Source organism: Gossypium raimondii, chromosome 11 (assembly GCF_025698545.1).
Source record: "Gossypium raimondii isolate GPD5lz chromosome 11, ASM2569854v1, whole genome shotgun sequence".
Classification (NCBI taxonomy): domain Eukaryota; kingdom Viridiplantae; phylum Streptophyta; class Magnoliopsida; order Malvales; family Malvaceae; genus Gossypium; species Gossypium raimondii.
This window is the reverse complement of record NC_068575.1, coordinates 51816513-51838633: the sequence shown is the minus strand read 5'-3', so window position 1 is coordinate 51838633 and position 22121 is coordinate 51816513. Positions and strand designations below refer to the sequence as shown.

General features: G+C 34.5%; 5 protein-coding genes across 8 annotated transcripts; 1 reads left to right on the top strand and 4 right to left on the bottom strand.

Annotated features, from left to right (window-relative positions):
- Positions 1-5684: 5684 nt before the first annotated feature.
- LOC105803120 (late embryogenesis abundant protein D-34) lies at positions 5685-6834 on the bottom strand. Of its 2 annotated transcripts, none has more exons than XM_052624442.1 (3): positions 6433-6834; positions 6013-6299; positions 5685-5926 (listed from the first exon to the last, which is right to left on the bottom strand). In XM_052624442.1, the coding sequence occupies exons 1-3, from the start codon at positions 6751-6753 to the stop codon at positions 5890-5892; spliced, it is 645 nt and encodes a 214-aa protein (XP_052480402.1). In that variant the 5' UTR covers positions 6754-6834; the 3' UTR covers positions 5685-5889. The 2 variants fall into 2 exon arrangements, with proteins under 2 accessions (XP_052480402.1, XP_012490580.1); XM_012635126.2 differs by having other exon boundaries at positions 6009-6299; positions 6433-6831.
- A 2308-nt stretch (positions 6835-9142) lies between these two features.
- Positions 9143-10069, bottom strand: LOC105801483 (late embryogenesis abundant protein 3). The gene is made up of 2 exons (XM_012632768.2): positions 9739-10069; positions 9143-9660 (listed from the first exon to the last, which is right to left on the bottom strand). The coding sequence occupies exons 1-2, from the start codon at positions 10012-10014 to the stop codon at positions 9502-9504; spliced, it is 435 nt and encodes a 144-aa protein (XP_012488222.1). The 5' UTR covers positions 10015-10069; the 3' UTR covers positions 9143-9501.
- Positions 10070-11343: 1274 nt separating this feature from the next.
- On the bottom strand, positions 11344-13135 carry LOC105803123 (late embryogenesis abundant protein 3). The gene is made up of 2 exons (XM_052623397.1): positions 12633-13135; positions 11344-12504 (listed from the first exon to the last, which is right to left on the bottom strand). Exons 1-2 carry the CDS (start codon positions 12975-12977, stop codon positions 12340-12342), a joined length of 510 nt encoding a protein of 169 aa, XP_052479357.1. The 5' UTR covers positions 12978-13135; the 3' UTR covers positions 11344-12339.
- A 1199-nt stretch (positions 13136-14334) lies between these two features.
- LOC105803122 (uncharacterized) lies at positions 14335-16111 on the top strand. Of its 2 annotated transcripts, none has more exons than XM_012635130.2 (2): positions 14335-14556; positions 14720-16111. In XM_012635130.2, the coding sequence occupies exon 2, from the start codon at positions 15084-15086 to the stop codon at positions 15702-15704; it is 621 nt and encodes a 206-aa protein (XP_012490584.1). In that variant the 5' UTR covers positions 14335-14556; positions 14720-15083; the 3' UTR covers positions 15705-16111. The 2 variants fall into 2 exon arrangements, with proteins under 2 accessions (XP_012490584.1, XP_012490583.1); XM_012635129.2 differs by having other exon boundaries at positions 14694-16111.
- Positions 16112-17742: 1631 nt separating this feature from the next.
- Positions 17743-19810, bottom strand: LOC105803121 (FCS-Like Zinc finger 8). Of its 2 annotated transcripts, none has more exons than XM_052623290.1 (3): positions 19215-19810; positions 18117-18975; positions 17743-18035 (listed from the first exon to the last, which is right to left on the bottom strand). In XM_052623290.1, the coding sequence occupies exons 2-3, from the start codon at positions 18908-18910 to the stop codon at positions 17966-17968; spliced, it is 864 nt and encodes a 287-aa protein (XP_052479250.1). In that variant the 5' UTR covers positions 18911-18975; positions 19215-19810; the 3' UTR covers positions 17743-17965. The 2 variants fall into 2 exon arrangements, with proteins under 2 accessions (XP_052479250.1, XP_012490582.1); XM_012635128.2 differs by having other exon boundaries at positions 19072-19808.
- Between the last annotated feature and the right edge of the window lie 2311 nt (positions 19811-22121).

The following is a 22121-nucleotide window of genomic DNA, read 5'->3' as shown; positions in this document are numbered from 1 at the left end:
CCAACATTACATACCCACACCATAACCATATCCCAGAACACAAACCCCACTCATCGAACAAAAAAAGAAAATCCATATTAGATTTGGCCTAGGGCTAGTTCTAAAAGTTTTACTCATCTCCTCGGAGATCCCAATAGTGGGAAACTAGTGCGAGGCTCGGTAAACCGATCTAACGGCCAACCACGAAAATTAGTTAAGAGATTTCAAGAAAATATTTTGCATTTCGTGATTTTCTTAATTATTCATCAGAAAATCTAAACAATGAAAAAGTAATTAAGGGGAGAAAAAGGAGAGCTCATCGATGTTTTTTGGCTAGAGAAGACGACCTGTGATAGAGGGCATTAGCAACTAGGGTATGTGGAAGGAGGAGGAGGAAAATTAAAATGAAGAAAATAGAAATGATAAAAAAGAGAGGGAATCAAATTAAGGGACGTGGAATAGTATTTGTGCCATTTGAGATTTGGGTCATATCAAATATTATAAATTAATAATATTAATCCTCATTCTACAATAGATTGAATGTAAATAATGTTATGTATAGAGTCAAGCTATTAATTTATCATGTGCATTCCAATCAAAATGATTTATTTTAGTGCTATCAGTGGCAGTGCGACTCGCATTTCTATTTCTTGCACATTTTAACTTCTTTCATTAAAAGTAATCTTTTGATGTGAGTTAGATTTTTGAAACTGATTTTTATTTTATATAAACTTCTGTCATTATCTGCCACTTGAGTGTTATGATATTAGAGACATCAAATGATTCATTCTCACTTACCACATATCAAACAAAAGTCTTTTAAATATGTTCAAACAGAGAAAACCAAAATTTAATTTTAGAGATATTTTTACTATTAAAATTTGTTTCTTGTTTTTTAAATTTTTGGGTTATTGATATTCTTCTTCATGGTAATTGATGGTTCTCATCATATTTGTTCTTTTTTAAGACAATATCTAGAACTACTAGTTCCTTCCCAATTCACAGATAGGAAGATAATACGCTTCAACGCACTCAAACCCACGTCTTCCTATATTGACAACAATACTTATGCCAATCGAGCTAAGGCTCAATTGAAAAAGAAAAAACAAGAATAAATTATGTGGTTATAATTAAGGTTTAACTTAATGATTCTAAAAACCCCATATTTTAAGCACTTAACAATAACATGTTATATTATATTGTTTTAGAGAGAATGGATAATACAATATATCAACAGACATTAAATTAATTATCATTATTATTATTTTAACTCTAAAATTAACCAATTCTTTCGTAAGATTCTAAACCTTTAAATATTAGTTCTTAGACCCATTTAAATCTTAATTCTTAATCTACTCTTTCCTAAAATCATAATGGTTAGAAATTCTAAATTCTAACCTTGTATTACTATTTGCTAAGTTTATTTAATTAATTAAAAACATTAATATGGAAAGAGAATTAATATGCGCCATATGATATTTAATAATTAGAATCTAAAAAAGAAAAGGTTATGTAGGGGGCAAAAGGCCCATATCTATGAAATGGAGACACGCCGCAGTTAAATTATTATTAAAGACAATTAATTTAAGGTTAGAATGGGCGATATGATCTTAATTAGAACTTCAACAACAACAAAAAAAAAAAGGTTATGTAGGAGACAAAAGGCCCATATATATTAAATGGAGACGTAACGCAGTAGAAAGAAAGGGAGAGGTCGATCTGGTTCCACCCAAGGTTAAAACGACCACTGGTAGCACATGGTGGTGGGAGCCCCAAGGTAGAGCAATCCAACTAACCTAACATCTTGCTTCTATTGTGTCCAAAGGACCACAACCATCGGTTCACGTAACGGTGTGCATCACTTCCCAACCCATTACATAAATATTAGAAATCTGAAGTAGAAGAAGATAAGAAACTGTTGCTGTTGTATTCACTCAGAGAAGGACGTTGCAACAGAGTGACCACTATCCACTGCAACATTACCCAAAACTGCGAAATGAGAAATCAACGTCAATTGCAACCACACTACGACTTGTTTGTGTAGTCGCCTCAATTTCCATGAAACGTAAATTTTCTGCTGTTTTAGCGTACGTATTAGCCAGCTATTCTTACTCTTCCTTCTAAGCTTCAACGCAAGGGCAGGCAGGGCATCCTTTTCAAGTAATCTTTTTTTCTCCTCAACCATGTTCTAATAATCATTAAGTTGTTAGTTTCGTGGGAGAGCTGTGAACTCAATCAAACTATAAACTCAGCCGGCAAGGACAGATATATCTCACTTGCTTATAAGTTATAACATCACACAGTCAGTCAAGGCATTATTAACCAACATACCCTTAAGCCACACACACGTGATCACTGATCACATGATGATAACATGGAAAGGAAGCTTGCTTAAACTCATCCTAACATAAGGTGGTCAGTTTGAGTTCAATATCATTTCTAAACGAATAAAATATGCAAGGAAGACTAATCATTGACCTATACATATATAAACTATAGGAAAAAGAAGAAACCCTTGTTTCTCATAGGTGTGATACAGTGATTAGGTAAGAGGCAGAGTGAAGCCCGAGAAGATTGTTTGTGGCAGTGCCAAATCAGCTCCTCACAAGGTTTTTAGATCTTAGAGATGAGCTGTAGAAATTGTCCTGGTCTGGAATCTCTGCCCATAAGCCACCCAAAGGTGTTCTATTCGGTGAAACTTCCCTGCCTGTTATGTGCTGCCACCAGGCAGGTTCTGCAATATTATGGGATATATCTAGTACTTTGTAACACTAATATCAATTTTCTAGTCTTTAAGATTAGTATAATCATTTTCCTCTCATCAATTTGCAATAGTTTTTGATAAAATTTTTTTTTTCTGATTCTTAATGTTCTTTTGGTATTTTTCTGCTATGGTTTTCTACTGCTCCTGTTGAGCGCCGTGTTGAGAGAGAATTCATGCAAATAAAACCGTTGGGAAAAGTTGAAATTTGGCAGCTTTGATGGTTAGTTTACTACTAAAGGGAAAAAAAAGGTTAAAAGAAAGCAGAAGGGCATCAAACAAAGTGATTTGGCGCTTTTCAGTTCTTTTGTTCATTTGCAAGGCAGCGAGAGGGGAGGGGCCCTAACAACGTACAATGTCAACTCTTAAGTCACTTTTTTCATAATCCAAACACACACTTTTCAAAGGTATTTTCCAATTACTTAGACCTTGGCTGGGTTCTTATTGAAATTGCCAAAACAAATGGCATTGAACCATTCACCTTGAAAACACTGTTAAATTCAAGACAGGATTGGGTTTGAAAGGCGACTACAAGCACAGCTAGCACTCATCAGGCCGTACGCCCAATCAAATCAAATGGATGCCTGCCTCTATTTGTCTTTACATTTTTCTCGTGAAGTCGTTTTCTTGGGCCAACCCAATCCAGATGTTAACACAGAATGATAAAAATAAAAATAAAAACATGTGAATATTACTTATTTTGATAAATAAAAAAAAATCAAAATTAAAAGAAGGGTGGTTAAATCTTCTTTCACGGTTGTCGGCTAATGAAGAAAGTAAAACAGTGGGTTAGTTTTCTAAACTATATTAGTTTAACAAAAATAATTAACTTTATAATTGTTCTCTTAAATCTTTAAATTCGGATTGAATTGTCCTGAAAATTAAACGCATTTTATATGAGTTGGGGTTTTTTATTAACTTGGCACATATTAATTGATTTTTAAAGCCCTACTTCATATTTTAGTTTCTTATTAAACTCGGATGCACTTTATGTTAATGTTGGACAATGGACATTTATATTTTATTTTACAATTTAACGATTTTTCTATTTTAATTTTAAAATTATAAAATCATCATCTACTAATTATTAAATAGACAATTCAATTGGTTGAAATTAATTATAGTTAAAATTAATTACTTTGATAAATAAAGCTGCCTCTATAAAGACTCTTTTAAAAAAAAAAAAAAAGAGGCGAGCCTTTCACGGAAAATGGAAATCCCGATTTGTTAAGAAATTTGATTAAAATAAAAATAAAAATTTATCTCTATACATAAATATGCATAAAAAATTTAAAAAAAAAACCCAAAACAAAAAGTAGCAAAATATAATTATTATTATTATTATTCTGAGATCTTAGTTTAATGGACAAGGCTAAAGCCTTCGGAATTTAAACATTTCAGGTTTCATTCTTATTTTGTGTATATCAGGTATCTATGGGTTGGGTCGAACAAAAAAATTAGGCCCGTTTGTTAGGTATTGGCTTGGACTGGTCTAAAAAATGAGCTTAAAATTTTGCCTAAGCCCAGCTAAGATAAAATATTAAAACCCGAATTTGGCCGGCCCGCCCATATTTTTTAGTATTATTTTTATATAATTTTTAAAAAATATAATACATAAAAATACTAAAAACATTAAAATAAATGTTTCCCAACAAATTGAAAATAAATTAAAAATATATATGCATACTGAAATAACACTAAGATAAATGTAACTTAACAAGCAAATGTGAAAAAAATAGTAACAAAATTAACAATAAAACAAGAATTATACAATATCCAAATAATAACAACAAAATAGTAGTAACATAATTGTGAAATGATAGCAAAATAGTAAAAAGAACAGCAAAAAAATTTTTGTTTTCATATTCGGGCCGGGCTCGGGCCAAAAAAGCCTCACTCGAGCCCGACCTATTTTCTAAACAAGCCTTATTTTTTGCCTAAGCTCATTTTTCCTCTCACTTTTCGAGTGGAATGGCCCAGCCCATTAACAAATCTATATGTGAGTTCTTAATTGATATTCTACAATATCTGGGTCATGTATAAAAGGTTTAGGTTTGGATATATTTTTATTATCATTGATTAATTTTAGTTTATTTAAATTTATTCATTATAATTGAAATGCAACTATACTTGTAATTTTGAAAAAAAATTACATGTATTAATTAAAAATACATTATATTCAACAAAGAAAATATAAAACAATTTATAATTAAAATATTTAATAATTAATTATTTATATTCTAAATTAAAATTTATTGAACATATAAAGATTGAAGATAAAAAAAGATAAAATGATAAGTAATTAATCAAGGGTCCATTTATTTAAAATTCATTTAACAAATAAACCCTATAGAATTAATATATTTTCATCAAACCATATTAAGTAGGTATTTTCAAACCTAAAAAAATCACTCTTTTCCTTAAATTCTAAAGTTCCAATATTAGTTTTCTTTCCTTCTTCACATTATAAAAATATGTAATTAATTATTTTCTGTGAATACAAATATATCATTTCTTTTCCTTAAATTGGAATTAAAAACAAACCACGAGCAATGAAACCTTTTATTTTTTTTTATTTTTTATTATGGTATTTGAATTGTTGTGTTCTTCACCGTGACTAACGATTGTCCTTTGGAGTAGCTAATGTGAATAAGTATTGTAGGATTGAAGTGCATCTTTAGCAAAGATGTCTAGGCAAATTACAATTTGAAGTGTGTTATGTAGCTAAAAAGTGGCATTAATTAAAGCATATTTATAAACATGTGATATTGCAAAATTTGTACATGTTAAACTAATAAATTATGATTTAACAAAAGGCAACTAAGGAATGGAAAACCTTACGCGCAGCACCCAAAGTTGAGAAATTAGTTTGAGTAGAGTTGAAAATCTTGACGTGAAGTTAGTTGAGTTTAATCAATTGATATGGTTATAGTGGAAACGTAAATTAAGCCTGAAAAGGATTACTTTCTTTCCAAAAAAGCAGAAGACATGGTGATTTATAAAATAGCATTGTGATAAGATCTAGATTGTTGAATTTTGATTACGCTTAGCAGCTGCAGCCATGGCAGCACCCACTCCCCCAGGCGTAGTACTCATGCCAGGATTATTTCTCACCTCAGCAGCTACAACCCTTTCAGCATCTTCACGAGTCACTGCTTTATCCTTAGGCAGCATCGCAGTAGCATCCTGCAGCCCCCAAAACATATTGAAATCTTTAGAAATATTCCACTAGTAAATGGGGTTCATAATAATAATAGTAAAGTATTACCGACAAAACGTCCGAGAGAGTGGCTTGATCTTCAAACCGCTGGGTTCGAGCATTCCGAGTGGCTGCAGACTGAGCTTCGGATGCAATACCGCCCGGAGTTATCTCGCTGCTGCCAGTGGCTCTCATTTCAGCAGCTTGAATTGCAGCCGCATCGCTCTGATCAATCGGTTTATCTGCAGCAGAGATGGCCGCCGCCTCTAAAGCCTCTCCAATCGTAATTGATCCTGGATCAACCAACATTGCTGGAGTCGTCACCGCTGAAACATCTGGTTGCCTGTATTGCCCCACAATCTGTATCTCAATATTTAAACTTGTTAATTAGACGCATATAAATAAACCAAGATTACAACAAACCATAATAAAAATACTGTCTGTCACTTTATGATTTTTATACTGAATGCAACGATTTTCCAATACTTTTTACCTGTCCAGCAACGGCTTCTGTGATCATAACATCGCCATCTGCGTCAGACTTAATGACGGCGACGCCTTGGTCTCCAGCAACGTCAGCTTGGTTGTGACTAACGACGCCTGCTCTTTCATTGGCGATGGCTGCAGATTGCATGACAGCTGCTGCACCACCTTTTGGTGTTTCTCCTAGGATCTTGTTCTCAGCTGACTGCATGGCGGCGGAATCTTTTGGTCCAATAGGTTTTGAAGCCAGTTCACCGGTGACGTTAAAGACATCACCGTACTTGACGGGTTCCTGACTAGCCCCAGGCCTTTGTGGTTGTTCCTGGCTCATAGTTCCGTTGATCGGAAGTTCAATTTGTGTAATTCTGTTGGATGAACTGAAATGTATTGTGGGCGTTGAGGGAGGTGCGCGGGGTGCTTTTTAAGGACGTAGGCTGCAGTTCGGTGCGCCGTAGAGCCAGCCACGTATAATCCTGCTTTTGGCAGCGACGTGGCTTGAAATTCTAGGCGCTGGCGTCGTGAAGAGACATATGGAACGGCAATGGCAGATGTCATAGTAGTAGGTGGCTTGGTCATATGATCCCAGGCAAGAAAAGGTACCTTACACTTGGCAACCGCTATAATCTCTACGTCCTTGTTCGGATTGCCATCGGCGGTAAAAAGCAGTGCAATAAGACTACAAGTCTACATTTTCCCAAGTATACATGACACATTAAATTAATATAATCCATCTTCACTGATTTACATAAATACTTTTAGGTTAAGTTGGTATGGTATTATAGGGAAAAATAAGTTCAAATATAATAATTAATTTCGATTGTTCTTGAAATATGTTCTACCTTAGATGTGATTTCGTCCCTCTATTTTAAATTTATTTAACCACATTTTATATATAATATCCAAAACTAAGTGGACCACAACTTAAAATTTCTTTTATAGCTATAGACATGCATTTTATAAATGAAATTTCCTATTTTTATTTTCCCAACATGTTTTAAATTTTAGTATTCACCTTTATTAGTATCTTGCTTTCATTACTTTTTATGCTAAAAAATAATTTCTATATATGCATATGTTTTATATTTTCAAGACTTTAAAATACTCAAAAACATGTTGCAAATGTATTTTATAAAATGTTTTTGAGTTGATCTTAAGTTATTTTAAGGTGTTATCGATACGTTAGGAAGTCAATAGCCTCAAGGCATCCTAAAAAAGGTAATGTATTGATACATGTTCTCGAGGTATCGATATTTGATCCAGATTTATCGATACTTTGCTTCATTGTATCGATAGCATGGTGTTTTTAACGGTTATATTTCTTAGAAGTATCAATACTCAACTCCTTTAAAGGTATCAATACGGTTGGTTATAGTTAGCTCTTTCTACACAACTTCTCATTTTACATTGACTATAATTTGTTCCGGACAACTCAAACGACCACTAATCAATTCATTGATATAAATATCTCAAAAACACTATAAGATATAGGAGATGAATGTCCAGACGTCAAATGAAGAAAAAATTAGAGTTTTTTTTTTTTTTTCTCAGGTACATAGTTGGTGGTGCTCAATTGCAATATTTTCTATATATTTTTAGTGAGCCCAAATCTTATAAACACTCAGAAAATTGATATTTTAACCTTACCTTCTCCAATTGAAGCTGAACCATTATGGATTAATTGCGTAAAACTTTTCTACCTCTTAATTTTTTTGTAAAAATTAAAATATAAATTCAGCTGACAAAGATGAGGAAAAGTATTTATACAAAAGGTAACAGTATACAACAATTTCTACATGTAATCGTATTCTTACAATTTACTAGAATCTCTCAGTATTAAATGCATAAATTGCAGGAAAGCATCTCTACCATGGCCATTTGCTAACCACCTGATAAACAGATATATGTATTTAATATCACAATCCTAGATCTGAAAATGAAAATGCTTAAGTTTGAGGAAATACATTGACCTTTTATTTAGATTCCTTCCATATTTCTGTTCATGATACTTACCTAATTACGGCTTCAGTTACTATAATAATTTTATAAAATTTAGAAACTAAAATTTGACTTCTTTACCAATTAATTAAAATAATAAAAGAATTTACAAATTAAAGTTGCGTTTCATCCACGCTTCGTGTTGTGTTGTTTATTTATTTGTGTCAAATTATAAAGTAAAATTTTGAAGATCAAAAATACTCTAAGCAAAACAGTGGTTGAATTGATTAGACAATTGGTTCGTATAGATCAGTTAAATGAATCATTAAAAAAACATAAAAATAAAAATATTTTAAAAAACAAAGAATTGATTTAATCAATTTTTTAGCCTAGTTCTACCGACTCGTACTAGTTCACGTGTCAACCAGTCTAATGCCTCTCTTCAGATTGGTACCCCTAACTGGTTCGATTGATTCAAATAACTATGGCTCTAAATCTCTACACTTCGTAGATTTGAAACTTAATCCTTCAAATTTTATTTTCAAAAGTTTAATATCTCAACTTTATGAATTTAAAATTCTAATTTTATATTATATAGAATCACATAATATTTTAATTGAAAAATTAATAATATTAACTATTTAAATTAATAAATAAAAATATAAAACTAAATTCCTTTAAAAATTAAAACATAAAATTAAATCTCAAATCCATACTATATATTAAAAGAAATTCAAAAAAACTTTTTTTTTTCTTTTTAATACATATGTAGCACACATCCTCCGGTTCCTTTACTTAAAATGAAGAAAAAAAAGCTAGTGCCTTAAAGAGGAAAGCCCTTTGGGCCTTTACATTGATTTATAACACTATTAACAAGATTTATTAAAATTTTATTCAAACACATGAAAAGAAAAGAAAAAAAAACAATTGAAACAATGCTCAAACCATAACATTGAAGTAATCCACACCAATAACTGAACTTGAAACTTGAAATATCTTAACATTCAAGGAAATTAGTTACCACTTTGGAACCCCGCTAAGGTACTACATCTCCATAACCGACTCCTTCACTTGTTGCAAGACAAAACCTGTAACAAAGCTACAATAATAACACACTTATATGCAGGCTTCATGCGCTGTCATCCTAATCCTGCAGGTTCACCTCAGCGGCTTTTGACATCGTATCCGCTACTCCACCGGGCCTGACAACGGTTTCTAGTCTGCCTCTCAGCTCTGCACCTTTCACCGCTTCAGCATCTTCACATGTCACAGCTTTATCATGAGGCAACTTGGAAGCAGCATTCTATTGCAATGGAAAATAATTCATCTGAACATGCAATCTTAAATGAATTGATACGTGGGGTCTTAAAAATATACTTACCGTTAATACATCAGAAATGTTAATCTTATGGACGTTTTGGGCAGCAGTGGCATTGAAACTGGCCGCAGCTTGTGCAGTGTCGCCTAACCCACCGCTTTCCCCTTCGTCACCGCAAGAGGCTCTCCTTTCTGCGGCTTGTATTGCATCTGCATCGCTTGATTCAATGGGTGCATCGCCGACCGATACGGCTGCTGTCTCTAGAACTTCTCCGATAGTGATGGGTTCCGGGTCGAAGTATTTGTCCATATGAGGCTTGGGTGGCTGTCCCTGGCTCATTATTATTTTGATTGATTGATACCGAAAATTTTAGAGAATGAGATGACGGTGAAAGTTAAAACGAGGGATCTCCTAATTAGTGGTTTCTATAAATATATGCCGTTGCTGGACCCGCACCGGGATGGAGTTACAATTGTGCTTTGATATTTGACGTGTGGATTTTTCACGTTTCAGCCTGCGAAAGAGACGCTTGGAAATTGCAAGCTCTTTTAGTGGTTCTTTTTGGCTGCATTTTTGGAAGGCTTCGATCAATGCGGGAGGTGCTTTATGTAGAGGTGATCATGGACGTGCCGGGTACAGATAAAATTTTAAGTTCATATTCTAGGTCTGGGCCGGCCCAAAATATGGGCCTAAAAATTTATCCAAACTCGACCCGAAAAAAAATTACTAAGCCCGACCCTAGTCCGACCCATATTTGATTAAAAATAAAAAATATATATTTAATATATAATTCGGATTAAAAGTTTAATATCTATTTAATAAAAAGTATATTTAATTAAAAATAAAAATATATATTTAATATATAATTCAGACCAGGATGGGCCCGAGCCAAAAAAGTCTTAGACCTCATTTTTTTGCCCAAACTTATATTTTAGGCCTATATTTTTACTTAAACCCTCTCATTTTTTGGGCAAACCGTCGGGCCGAGCCGAATAGCCCAACCCATGATCACCTCTACTTTAATAGTTCATATCTCTTTCCACATGCAAATTTTAATATGTAATTGTGTTCCGAACTCTAAGATGAAATTTTTTTATTTAAATTCTTTATAATTTTATAAAATTATAAGGATGAAAACGTATTTTAATCTAAAATAATAAAAATTGATATAAGTTATTAATATAATGAAATTACAGCCCAAAGTTGATTGGTTCTTAAGTTTCTTTTCAACATTCTCATCAATTTACCATTTCATAAAATGATAGATAGAACACTTTATTTTTGTCGACTTACTCAACCATTGCACTCGAGTTTAAGCACATAACTCATATCGAAATCAATTAAAATGAGTAATGAAAATTAATACTCTTCAATCTCTTTCCGGTTTTCCAAAAAAGAGAAAAGGTTGAAGTACAGAGCATGGCTTGTGACTGAGGTATGGCATAAAAGTTTTAAAAATGCGAAAGATGATAACACTTGTTTCACTCCAGTATCTGGGTAGTGGTAGAGTAAACGATTTTTCTTTGGCGACAAATTAATTAGATATACTTGATGCTCCTTATCCTTGTAAAAATTGACGCCATGAGTGCAAATTAAGAAGCAAAATAAAAGAGGACAGTGTCAGTGAGACCTTAAGCTAATGTTTGAGTTTAGGGATGAAATAACATATTGTACAACTATGTAAATCTCAGTTTATTAATTCAGAGATCTGAATATATAGAGCAAAATAAATTTCAAGCAATCGACCGTCTTGCTTAACTTACTCAGGCCAAAGTGCTAGCAACTGAGAAAGGTGGGGTATGTAGTATGGAAAGTTGGAAACTATACATGGAATTCAAGCTACTACAACAAAACTAAGGGTCTGTTTGATTGAAGGAAATGATTTTCCGAAAAATTATTTCCAACTTTTCCAGCGTTTGATTGACGGAAAACATTTTCTATTTGGAAAATAAACTCCAAAACAAGAGAAAATGGGTTACATTTTAGGGAAAATGTCTTACCCTTTCAATTTCCGTAAGACATTTTCCGTGCTCTCCTCTCTATCGCCTCCTTCATTCCTTCCTTCATTTCCGGTAGAAAATTGCTTCTGTTTATCGATTTTCCAGTAACTTGTTTTTTTAATTATTCAATACTTATTTTTTAACACAATTACAAATAATTTATTTGATATTAATTTTTTTCAATTTATAATGATATTGTAGCTTAATAATTGAGTATTATTATAAATAAATCATTGCAATATATGTAAAAATAATTTAAAATATAAAAATTTATTAATACATATCAATATATGTAAAAACAATTTTTTCGAAAATATTTCCAAGAAATCTGCCAAACAACCGAAAATATTTTACACAGATTCAATCAAACACCAGAAAATATTTTCTGGTAAATCATTTTACAGAAAAGTAAAACATTTTCCTGAAATCATTTTACGGAAAATATTTTACTGACAATCAAACAGACCCTAATTGTTGTTTTGCTCCCATGGTCAACATACTAATTTACTGCTGTTAGTAACCGCAATTTATTGATTACATTTTTTTATTCGTAAATGGCCAGCCACGGATCATCCATTATATATGCAACAAAGCACGAAGATTTAATTTCTACCATAAAACTGCTTTACTAAAACCATAACATTGGCTACAGAAATGAAGTTGTTCATGGCTTATCATCCCGATTTACCCTAGCAGCTGTGGCCATGGTATCCGCCACTCCTCCTGGTGTGGGCATTGCTTCAGTATTGTTACTCAGCTCCGCACCTCTCACGCCATCAGCATCTTCGCTTGTCACGGCTTTATCGTGAGGCAGCTTCGCACTAGCATCCTGTCGGTCCCAAACAAAAAATAAGAGAATTAGACGAATGGGGGATTTACTTGTTGTCTGCTGTGTAATGTAACTGGTAAAGTGAAGGGCTAACAAGTGTTGGGCTTAATTCATCAAGTCTTTATTACCGACAAAACATCTGATATAGTGATTTTATTGTAATCATAAGCCACACGGTCATTGAAATTGACAGCAGCTTGAGCTTTGGCGCCAAGGCCGCTACGTTGAGTGACGTTACCACCAGCAGCTCTGGCCTCAGCTGCTCGTATTGCAGCTGCATCACCTCGGTCAACCGGTTTGTCGCCAACAGAGATAGCTGTTGCCTCCAAAGCTTCTCCAATGGTGATGCCACTTTGATCACCCGCACCCGTTGGAGTTGGAGATGAAGGCGTAGCACCGGTGACACCGAAAACATCGCCGTAGTCGACAGCCTGGTCGGCTGCTTGAGGCCTTATTGGTTGTCTCTGGTTCATAATTTTCCCTGTAAATGTAAATCAAAGAAGGGGTAGTTGGAAGTGGTGTGAAAAGGTGTGGAGGGTTAAGGAGATGCATCAGAGCATATAAATGCGTAAGCCAGATGTATAACTAAAGTCTGCACGTTTCGGGTAGGCAAGGAGACATTTGGACATTAGGTAAATAGGTGGTAGTGTACGGGCGTAACATCTAGCCTCCAAATACGAACATCTGCGACATATGGCAGAGGATAAGGATTAGGTTTAAGTTGAAGCTTGGTTTGCAGTTTGTTGCTACACTTGTCTGGATCCGAGTTAAAGAGCGGCAAAGATAATGGAGAAAACAAAACCAATCGCAGAAACGGACAGCACAGCACATGAACGTTTTGTGGGGTCACCAATATGAGTTCATTGTCGTATTAAAACATATAGTAGCTGATAAATTTCTATGCCCAAGCTGGACTGTGGTCGTAGTTTTGTGTCTGAGGCTATCGTTTGATTAGCTTAATTATTCAATTTATTATCAAGTTATATATAAGATTAATTACGTTTCTAACTTCTTCCATATTCGCATTGATTACGTAAAGTCAGAAAAATGCTAAATTTTTAATAGATATCCAGAAAAAATTTGTAGAAAACAATAAAAAATGTGTATCAATTTACTTCTAAAATTAAGTCTAATCCAAGGCTCAGGGCTTGTTCAGTCATGCACTTGGGCTTTTATCATATGGTCTGATTTCGGCTGCCATTCTATAAAAATCATCTCTTTTGCTTTATATATAGTTTAGAAATGTTTTGTTTTTGTTTTTGGATGCTCAAGTTGTTCTTTAGCATACGATTTTAGCCTCTGAGTTCTCTCATTTATCATATTTCAGTGGGCTAAATTATTTAAACTTAGTATTTCAGACGCATAAATTTTATCTCAAAAGTATTAAATAAAAAAAACATTTTTTAAAGCCTCAAAAACATCTTATTTAACCATATTTTTATTTCAAAAGTAATTTTATTTATTGATATAATTACTTATTTCATATTATTCTTCACGTTGCAATCTCAATTTAATTATATTACTGATAATGAATTTTTAAAATTGAGGCTATGTTTTAAGTTTTTATATATTTATTTTAAAATTGTGGAGTACAAAAACACTGACACATTCAATGCCAATACTAAATGCTTGAAAGTATTCCAAAACATTTTTACCTTCTGCATTCTTCAAATAATTTTCAACCTAAATAAGAAACTCAACTTATGACTTTTCAAAATCCTAAGTGTATGTCAAAATCGTAAATCTGGTAAAAAAAAATGAGGTCCACTTTACCAAAGAAAGAACAGTAAAAGGAGGAGCACCCATATATTTAAATATCACTGTGAAGACGGTGACATTTCAGATCCGTGCGAGTGATTCTATTTCCTCTCCCTCTTACCCTCTCCTCCTGTCGCTCATTTTCATGACATCTGTTTGGATTTTTCTGGCAGAAAACAAATTCCCATTAACAATTTACATGGAAGCTGAGCAGGAGGAACAGACTCTGTCTCTCCGCACCTAGCCATATCCAATAACTTCACCTTTAACATATCTCAAGGCTAACTTTTTCCGGTAAGTTCTCACTCACTCAGAAGTTTCTCCCCAAAAAAGATCTGTCAAATTTGCCTACTCCTATTTTAGAATTCAGGGTCTTTTTCCGTTGCCATTTCTTAATTTTTGCCTTTTTTCCTTTCCTTTCCTTTGTACAGTTCGATGATTGATGGTTGTAATGTAGGAGGATCTCGTCTGATTCCAGGCAACAGAGTTGTCCCTTTTTTTTATTATCATGATTTTGCTCTGAATCGTCGGAGATTCTGACCCAATAAATTTGGCACAAAAGAGCGAGAGAGGGGAGTAAATAACATTGATTTTAGTATCGTCTTGTTGGATCTGCGACGATGAAGAACTAGCAGCTCAAGTTGTTCTTTGGCATACGATTTTGGCCTCTGAGTTCCCTCATTTATCATATTTCAGTGGGCTGTAACGAGAATTTATGGATTTACAACAAGTTCGTTTTTTTTAATTTTTTTGGGGGATTTATTATAGCACGATTTGAATAGTTGGTTCAGTGGGTTTTGATTATCCAAATTAACGAACGTATGGAGACTCTGGTTGTGATGGCGCAGCATAGGAATCGCTACTGTAGCAAGGTGAATCCAGATGGGCCAGCCCGGTTTGGGTCATCACCGTCTAGGAATTTCAGAGGGATTAATTGTAGGAGTTTCCATTTCTGTGCGGGATTACTCCCTTCCCCGTTCGAGTATAGCGCTGCTCCTACAGACAGACGGCTCTCTTCCCTTCCCCCTTCTTCATCATCATCATCTTCCCCAAATACACCATGTCCGCACTCAAAAACTACCATGAAAAGCTCTACTACTCTAATAAACAACAACAGGGCCACTAAAAATGGTAAGTTTTCTAGTGAGGAGATCTCTAGGGAAGGTTTTCCCTTCCGTGAGCTATGGGCTGGGCCTGCTTATTCCAATTCACCACCACCTAGTTCTTTGCCAATACCCAAATTCTCTCTTCGTGTGAAGAGGACGGTGTCACTGGATTTGCCTGCTGCTGACCCTTTTGTTGATGTTCATCCAACTGGCAACTCTGCGCCTGCTTCTCCTACCGGGGAGCTTCACCCTTCTGTAGCCGAACTCTTTGGTTGTGATGACTCTGCCACCAAGACTTTACGCCGTATTCTTAATCTTGACAACACTGATAACTAAATAGAGGAAATTCAGGACCTAAGTTTAGTGTGCTGATTTGGAGTTAGTTGTAGATTGTATATAAGATTCAAAAGATAGTTGGTAGCATGAATGGTTATGAGGGGAGGTGATATGTAAAAGTTGTAGCAATATTAGGTGGACAGTCTCCTTATTTTGGTTTATGAATTGATGGTTAGTGAGAATTTTAAGGCTGGTTATGAACATTATGATGGACAAGATGCGCAAGGCATGTGATGTATTGGTTTTGTTAGCTTGGATGCTGATTGTTTTCTCTCTTCTCTGGCATGAAAATGCATAGATGGTTGCCTATATGTCTCTTGCCCCTGTAGAATCTCCATTACATTGTTTTCCCCTAACTGCCCTTTGTTTCTATTGAAATTTGGTTTTGCCCTTTCTATTTTTCTAAACTAGCCTTACCTAAATGATTTTCTTTATTCCTGCAATTATTATTTTCAATTTCACATCATTGGCTGCTTAATTCCCAAATATCCTCAACATACGCTTGTTTCTTTTAGTAAAGATTTCTGTCCTCGACACCCCGCAATCTCACCATCTTTTCCTGGTTTTTAGAAGGAAAAAGCGGGAAGGGTAAGTGGTTATATGTGTCACACACATCGGCTTCTGAAGCTTGTTAGGTTAATCAGCTGCGGCGCCACTGTTGTATTCATAGAGCATGTGTTTCTTGCTTGGAGATTTGTGGATGTTGCCAAGCTACTACAAGATACTCTTTTCCATGAAACCTTTGTTAACTATTGCTAATGATTTACTATGCAAATATATACATGTATTTCTTGTAGGAGTTAGTGGGATGAGTATTTGAAGAGGCTTTTGCTAAAGTAGATGCGTCGGATGTTGTCCTTGTAAGAACCATATTGGTGATTGGCACCATATGCTCTTCTGTTACCGTAGTTTGGCCTTTGAGCTGGGTAACTTGAGGACTTCAAATGCTCGCAAACAGGAAATCATAATCTTGGGTCAGAAGTTATAATTTGAGAGAAAAATGGAAAACGAACTGCTTATATTGTATTAGCTTGAAACGCCTACAATTTTTGGATCGGAGTACAGAGGAACGTAATTGGTTTTGTCCCAGCTGGTGACGAAGTACGGTGGTGCACGCGGAAAATGAAGTCATATTTGTACAGACTAGGATTGCCAAACCTTGTGTATCCATTGAAATATTGAATTTCCTTTCAAATAATAGTTACATTAATCACACGCAACTCAAAGGAAAGAAATTGAAAAAAGGAAAGTGAGTGGAAAAGGTTGAATGAGTTTTGGACCACGGTCCATACGTGTCGATTTAATAATTGCGATGCCTATATTAATATGTGAGAAAGCAAAAGCATGTGTGGAAGCACTTGGGCCATGCGGTAGTTATTTTCTAGAATTAATGTTTGCTTTGACTCCCCCAAAATCAATCTAGAAGAGAAGCAAATGATCAAAACCCAGGTTTCAACACAGTTTCACATGTTTCAGAATATCCCTATTTACCTCCATAATAAATTTGGTTTGTTTGCTATAAATAACGAAGGTCGCTGTTTCTTAGTTTGCTTTATACAAGTGCTCATCCTCATCATCATTATTTCGTGAAAAGGAGCAAGCAATGATGTGGGTTGAAAAAAGAGCTCTCCCTGTTACACTTTAAAAAATATATATTTGGACTTATATATGTGCATCCATCAAGTATCAAATTTCTCGACTACTACTCATATTTAATCGTTTTAGCTCCAGTCTTGTACGTATTGATCTAGAAAGAGACTAGAGTTTGGATCTACATCATTGGATATCAATACTTGGTTAATGTTGGAATTAAGAATTCTGAGATTTTTTGTTTCTCTATTTCTCAACCAAAGTAAGGGTAGGGATTATGATGATCGGAGAGAGGAAGAAAAAACTTGTTGTATCAGCCAAGTAATTGCCTCTTAGCTATGGATTGATGATTGATGTGATTGAAAGAATATAATAATAATAAAGAAAGATAAGGCAAGTTAATATTCAATCATGCATCATTACGTATTAAGAAGCCAAGGGAAAAATGTAGGTTAAAAATCCCATTGCCAATCATTATGAATAATTTACTCAAAAACAGAATTAATCTAATTAAGTCTACATTATCTCATCCTCTCTTATCTCTTATCTGCAGGGGAGAGGGAAAAAAAGAAAAACGAAAAAAAAAAAATAAAGAACTGGGAATATTTTTGGTTTTATGGAATCAATGATTTGCAAATCCAAAATAATTTATTCAGCCAGTAATGAAATTCTCAATTCTCGTCTCCATCCAGGAGCATTTCTTGGTGTCGGCACTCTTGACTGCAAAAAGCTTTCTCACCTCTGCATATAAATCAAATTATGCATTTTAAGTGACTTCCAACCTAATAGAATCAAAATTATCAGGCAAAAAATAAACTGAACCTGTAAATGTAAATGTCAATTTTCTGTTGAAGATTCTTCTTGCATGTGTGACAAAAGCTGAGGAAACTCTCTGGTGCTGGTTTGGGCTTATTATCCAATACACTGCAGTAGTTCTCCACAACGCAGTTGTCAAATATATGGGTGGTTCTGGGATTAGGACCGTGAGATATGACGCATGTATAATCCTCAGACAGCTCCATTTCCCTAACGGGCAGGCATCCATTGAAGACCCGAGGAGAATCCTTCATATGGATACCGTAATTGGGAGAGGCAAATGCAGGTGTCAAATGTGAATTCCTGGTCTTGATTCCAAAATCAGTGGGAGAAGTAGTTGGAGAGACTAAGGAAGGTGGGAGTACTGGTGGAATCTGAACTCTGAGCTCGGTCCCAAACAAGACCTTTTTCTTATTACTTGCCTCGCAGCAACTCTTATTTTCAGTTTGGTTTTTGTTAAGGAATGTATCAACTATAGCAAGAGCAATACCTTTTGGTTCTGAGTTTTCAGGTGAGGGGTGTGTGTTATTAGGCGAGAAGGGTTTTGGGGATTTGGGATGATTTCTGTCCAAGGCAAAGGGGTTACCAAAAGGAAAGAAGGGTTTGTTGTCAAGGATTGAAGTAGGGCTCTTGAGAGATTCGGTGTCGGGAAAGGCTTTTGAAGTGAAAGCTTTAAATCTTGGAGAATCGAAGAAAGATGGGTTTGGTTTAGTGCAATTCTGGGCAGGGGATGCTTGAGAGCTGTGATCAGCCATTAAAGTTTGCTTGCTGGTCACTGCTCTGGGCCTATTCCTCAGCATACCTACCTATCCTCTTTTTATTAGATGGATATCAGAATCAGACCCCGCCAAATTTCTAATAACAACTGCAAAAACAAGGAAAGAATCAGATTAATTAAGAATAAGGAACAAGAAATTGAAAGGAAAGAGAGGGGAAAGTCAGAAAAAAGCCAGCAACTCACCTGGAAATGATTAATATCACTCACACCACCATGAATTGCTGGCCTGCTTGAGCTAATCACGAAAAAGAAAAAAAAAAAACACCAAAGCTTTTTTTCTTTTTTAATTATAATTTTTTATTATTTCAAGATTCAGAAACGCATACTCTGGGAAATTGAAATGCTTTCTAAATCTCCGTAGCCTCCATGGCAGAACATTAAAAAAGAAACAAAAAAAAAAACCGGTTTCCCTATTTCTCTTGTCTTTTTTCCTTCGATCAACTGCCTCAACAAGGACAAGACTCGATACCCATCATAATAACTCGCATGCAAAGCACATGATCAAGAGCAGGCACGAACAACTGCTCCGCCATTTGTTTTTTTCCCCTTCTTTTACTGCAAAAGAAGTAGTACCTATCTAAAGTCTCTGAGAGTTTCAGGCAAATATGGTATAAATGTCTGCCACTCCCAAAATCATCATCAATCTCAAGTAAAATCAAATATTAAAAAGATAAAGCTTTCACTACTCTCTCTCTCTCTCTCTCTCTCTCTCTCTCTGATGTTTGGGACTTAATACTTTTCTGTTAGTGGGCTCTCGTTATTTAGATCGATTTAACTGTGCCAATCTATTTTCCATTCAGTTTTTTTTCAGCCCTGCAAAACTTTGCAAAAGAGAGAAAAGGTAAGAGCCAAAAAAGACGAGAAAACTAAAGAAAAGTGAAGCTTAAACAGGTAAGAGTTTCGTTGTTGGGTGTGGGTTTTAAAGAGAAAGATAGAAGAGAGGCGTATGCATGCGAGATAGTGGGTTCTTACTTCTTACAGTAAAAGTATGACAAACGTCCAGCAATAATTTCTCCTTTTTTTTATAATTTTATGTTGTAAAAAAACTGAAGTGAGTTTTGTCCCTTGGTGGATAGAATTTCGAGGTCCAGATTTCAATGGTAATTTGTCCTGACTTTCTTGGTCTGTTGTCAATCTTTCACTGTTCTCTGCAGCAGGTTTTCGAATTCAGAAATAAACGTATGCACTCTCAAAGGAATAATCATTATTTCACGGCTGAGCACAAAATAACTTTACCTTGTACCGCTTTTCAGTATTTACAGAGACCTTTTTTTTACCTTTTTTTTTTCATGCATGAAGATGTAACCTAGTAAAAGAAAAAACAACAACAATTTTCAAGGATGAAAATGTGGCTCACGCCTTCAATCGTTAAGCTTTTATTTAATTAGATAGATTAAATCGTGATGGACCATGGGATTTATAGTTTTGGTTATCTAGCACCCAAATCAGACTGTTTTCTCTTCAATGCCCCCCCCCCTTTTATTTTGTAAATATCACTTGGGTTTTTGAAGTTCTGATAAAAGACCCAAACCACTTTCACAGTTCAAGTTACCCAAATTTTGGTTAGATTTATATAATTTTGACTTTTTCAAATGTTATGGATAGCAGCAGTTAATTCACTGTTTCAATTGGTGTCTAAACTTGAAAGCGTATTCATCAACTCTCACCCTTTAATATCATACGTAGTTTTGTCGCATTCGCTCTCGACTTTCTCTGGTGTATTTACTCTACACTGATCACTTTGTCTAAACTCTGACGCAAATTAAAGCAGAGCAGTGTTGGTGTGGGAGGACATGAAATGGGACCTGAAACTGCACTTTGCTTAACCATGTAATCAAAAGGTCCATGTGTCATTGTCCTCTAATCTAATGCATTCATTGATGGGTCCAACTCCAATCCAAGTACCTTAGTTTACTCGATCTTGCCTATAATAATGTTATTAAATTTAATCTTCATGTTGATTACCCCTGTTTTCAAATAAGCATAGGCCCGGAGATGTAGGGTTCCTGGTCTGCACGCGGCAAGGAATGAGAGCAACCTTGAATCAAAACCCCAATAATTGGGGCAGGGAAGATTTCCATTCAATTGCAATTAATTCTCCCCATATAAGATTGATCCTTCTAATCCTAAGCTAGGAATCCAGACAAATGATGATAAGTTATTATATAGAAATAAAAAACTATAGCTTAATACATGTTTCAATAACTGTAGGATAGGAATAGGATAATCGATTTATAGAGTAAAAAGTGAATTAGAGGAAGATACTGTACAATAAATATCCAAAGGACGTAGCCTATGGAGCCTAGGTTACTCTTGAACAAGAAGCAACACTGGTTAATGTCGACAAACGACAAATGGCAAGTGTAAGGCTGGCTCTTAACCTAAGAACGCAGTTTTATCGATCAACAATTCAGCATCAAACAAATTAACAGGGCCCCACTCCTTTTGAATGTAACCCTATCATCAAATATAAAATAGGTGAAGTCAAATCAAATTATGAGAAGTGGGACCTAGCTTACGAGGGCTGATTTGAACCGTGGGCCGGAATTTCTAAATGGGTTTCAAATTAGGGGAGTCATGGAGAAAATGATGAGCAGATGGGGTATGTATGAATGGGTCCAACTATCCTTTTCACCATAATAATATTTAAATTAAAGCAATTACGTATACAACTGTTTCTAGATTTTGTGTACGTGTTTATTGCATGAATGATCAATTACGTTGTATTAACAAAATTATATCCAAGATTATGATCACTATGTCAATGGTTACAAAATATTTCATCACTACCACATTCATGATTATCTCTATAATATCATATCAACACTTTTTCCTCTCACATTTTATTTCTTATCTTTACTTATATCTTCATATTTCGATTATTGTCAAAGTAAATATAGTTTTTGTTTTGTGTGTGTTTTGACTTATATTCATTAAAAATTTATTCTTTTCTACTTATAATCAATTTGGAAATTTTTGTTTTAAAAATATGTTCATAACAAAAACATATTTATACTCTACAAACACGATTAAAAGGGTGAGATGTGAGATATATTAAAAAATTAAATATAAAAAAATGGAATGCATCAACCCATATATAAACACAACAACTACTTAATATTTAATTTGAACAAAAGTAATTATCAATTGGGAAAAACTTATTTTAATAAAGACTTTAATATTTGAAAAAAATTGTAAATGGTTTATTAAATTAATATATAATTATAAAATAA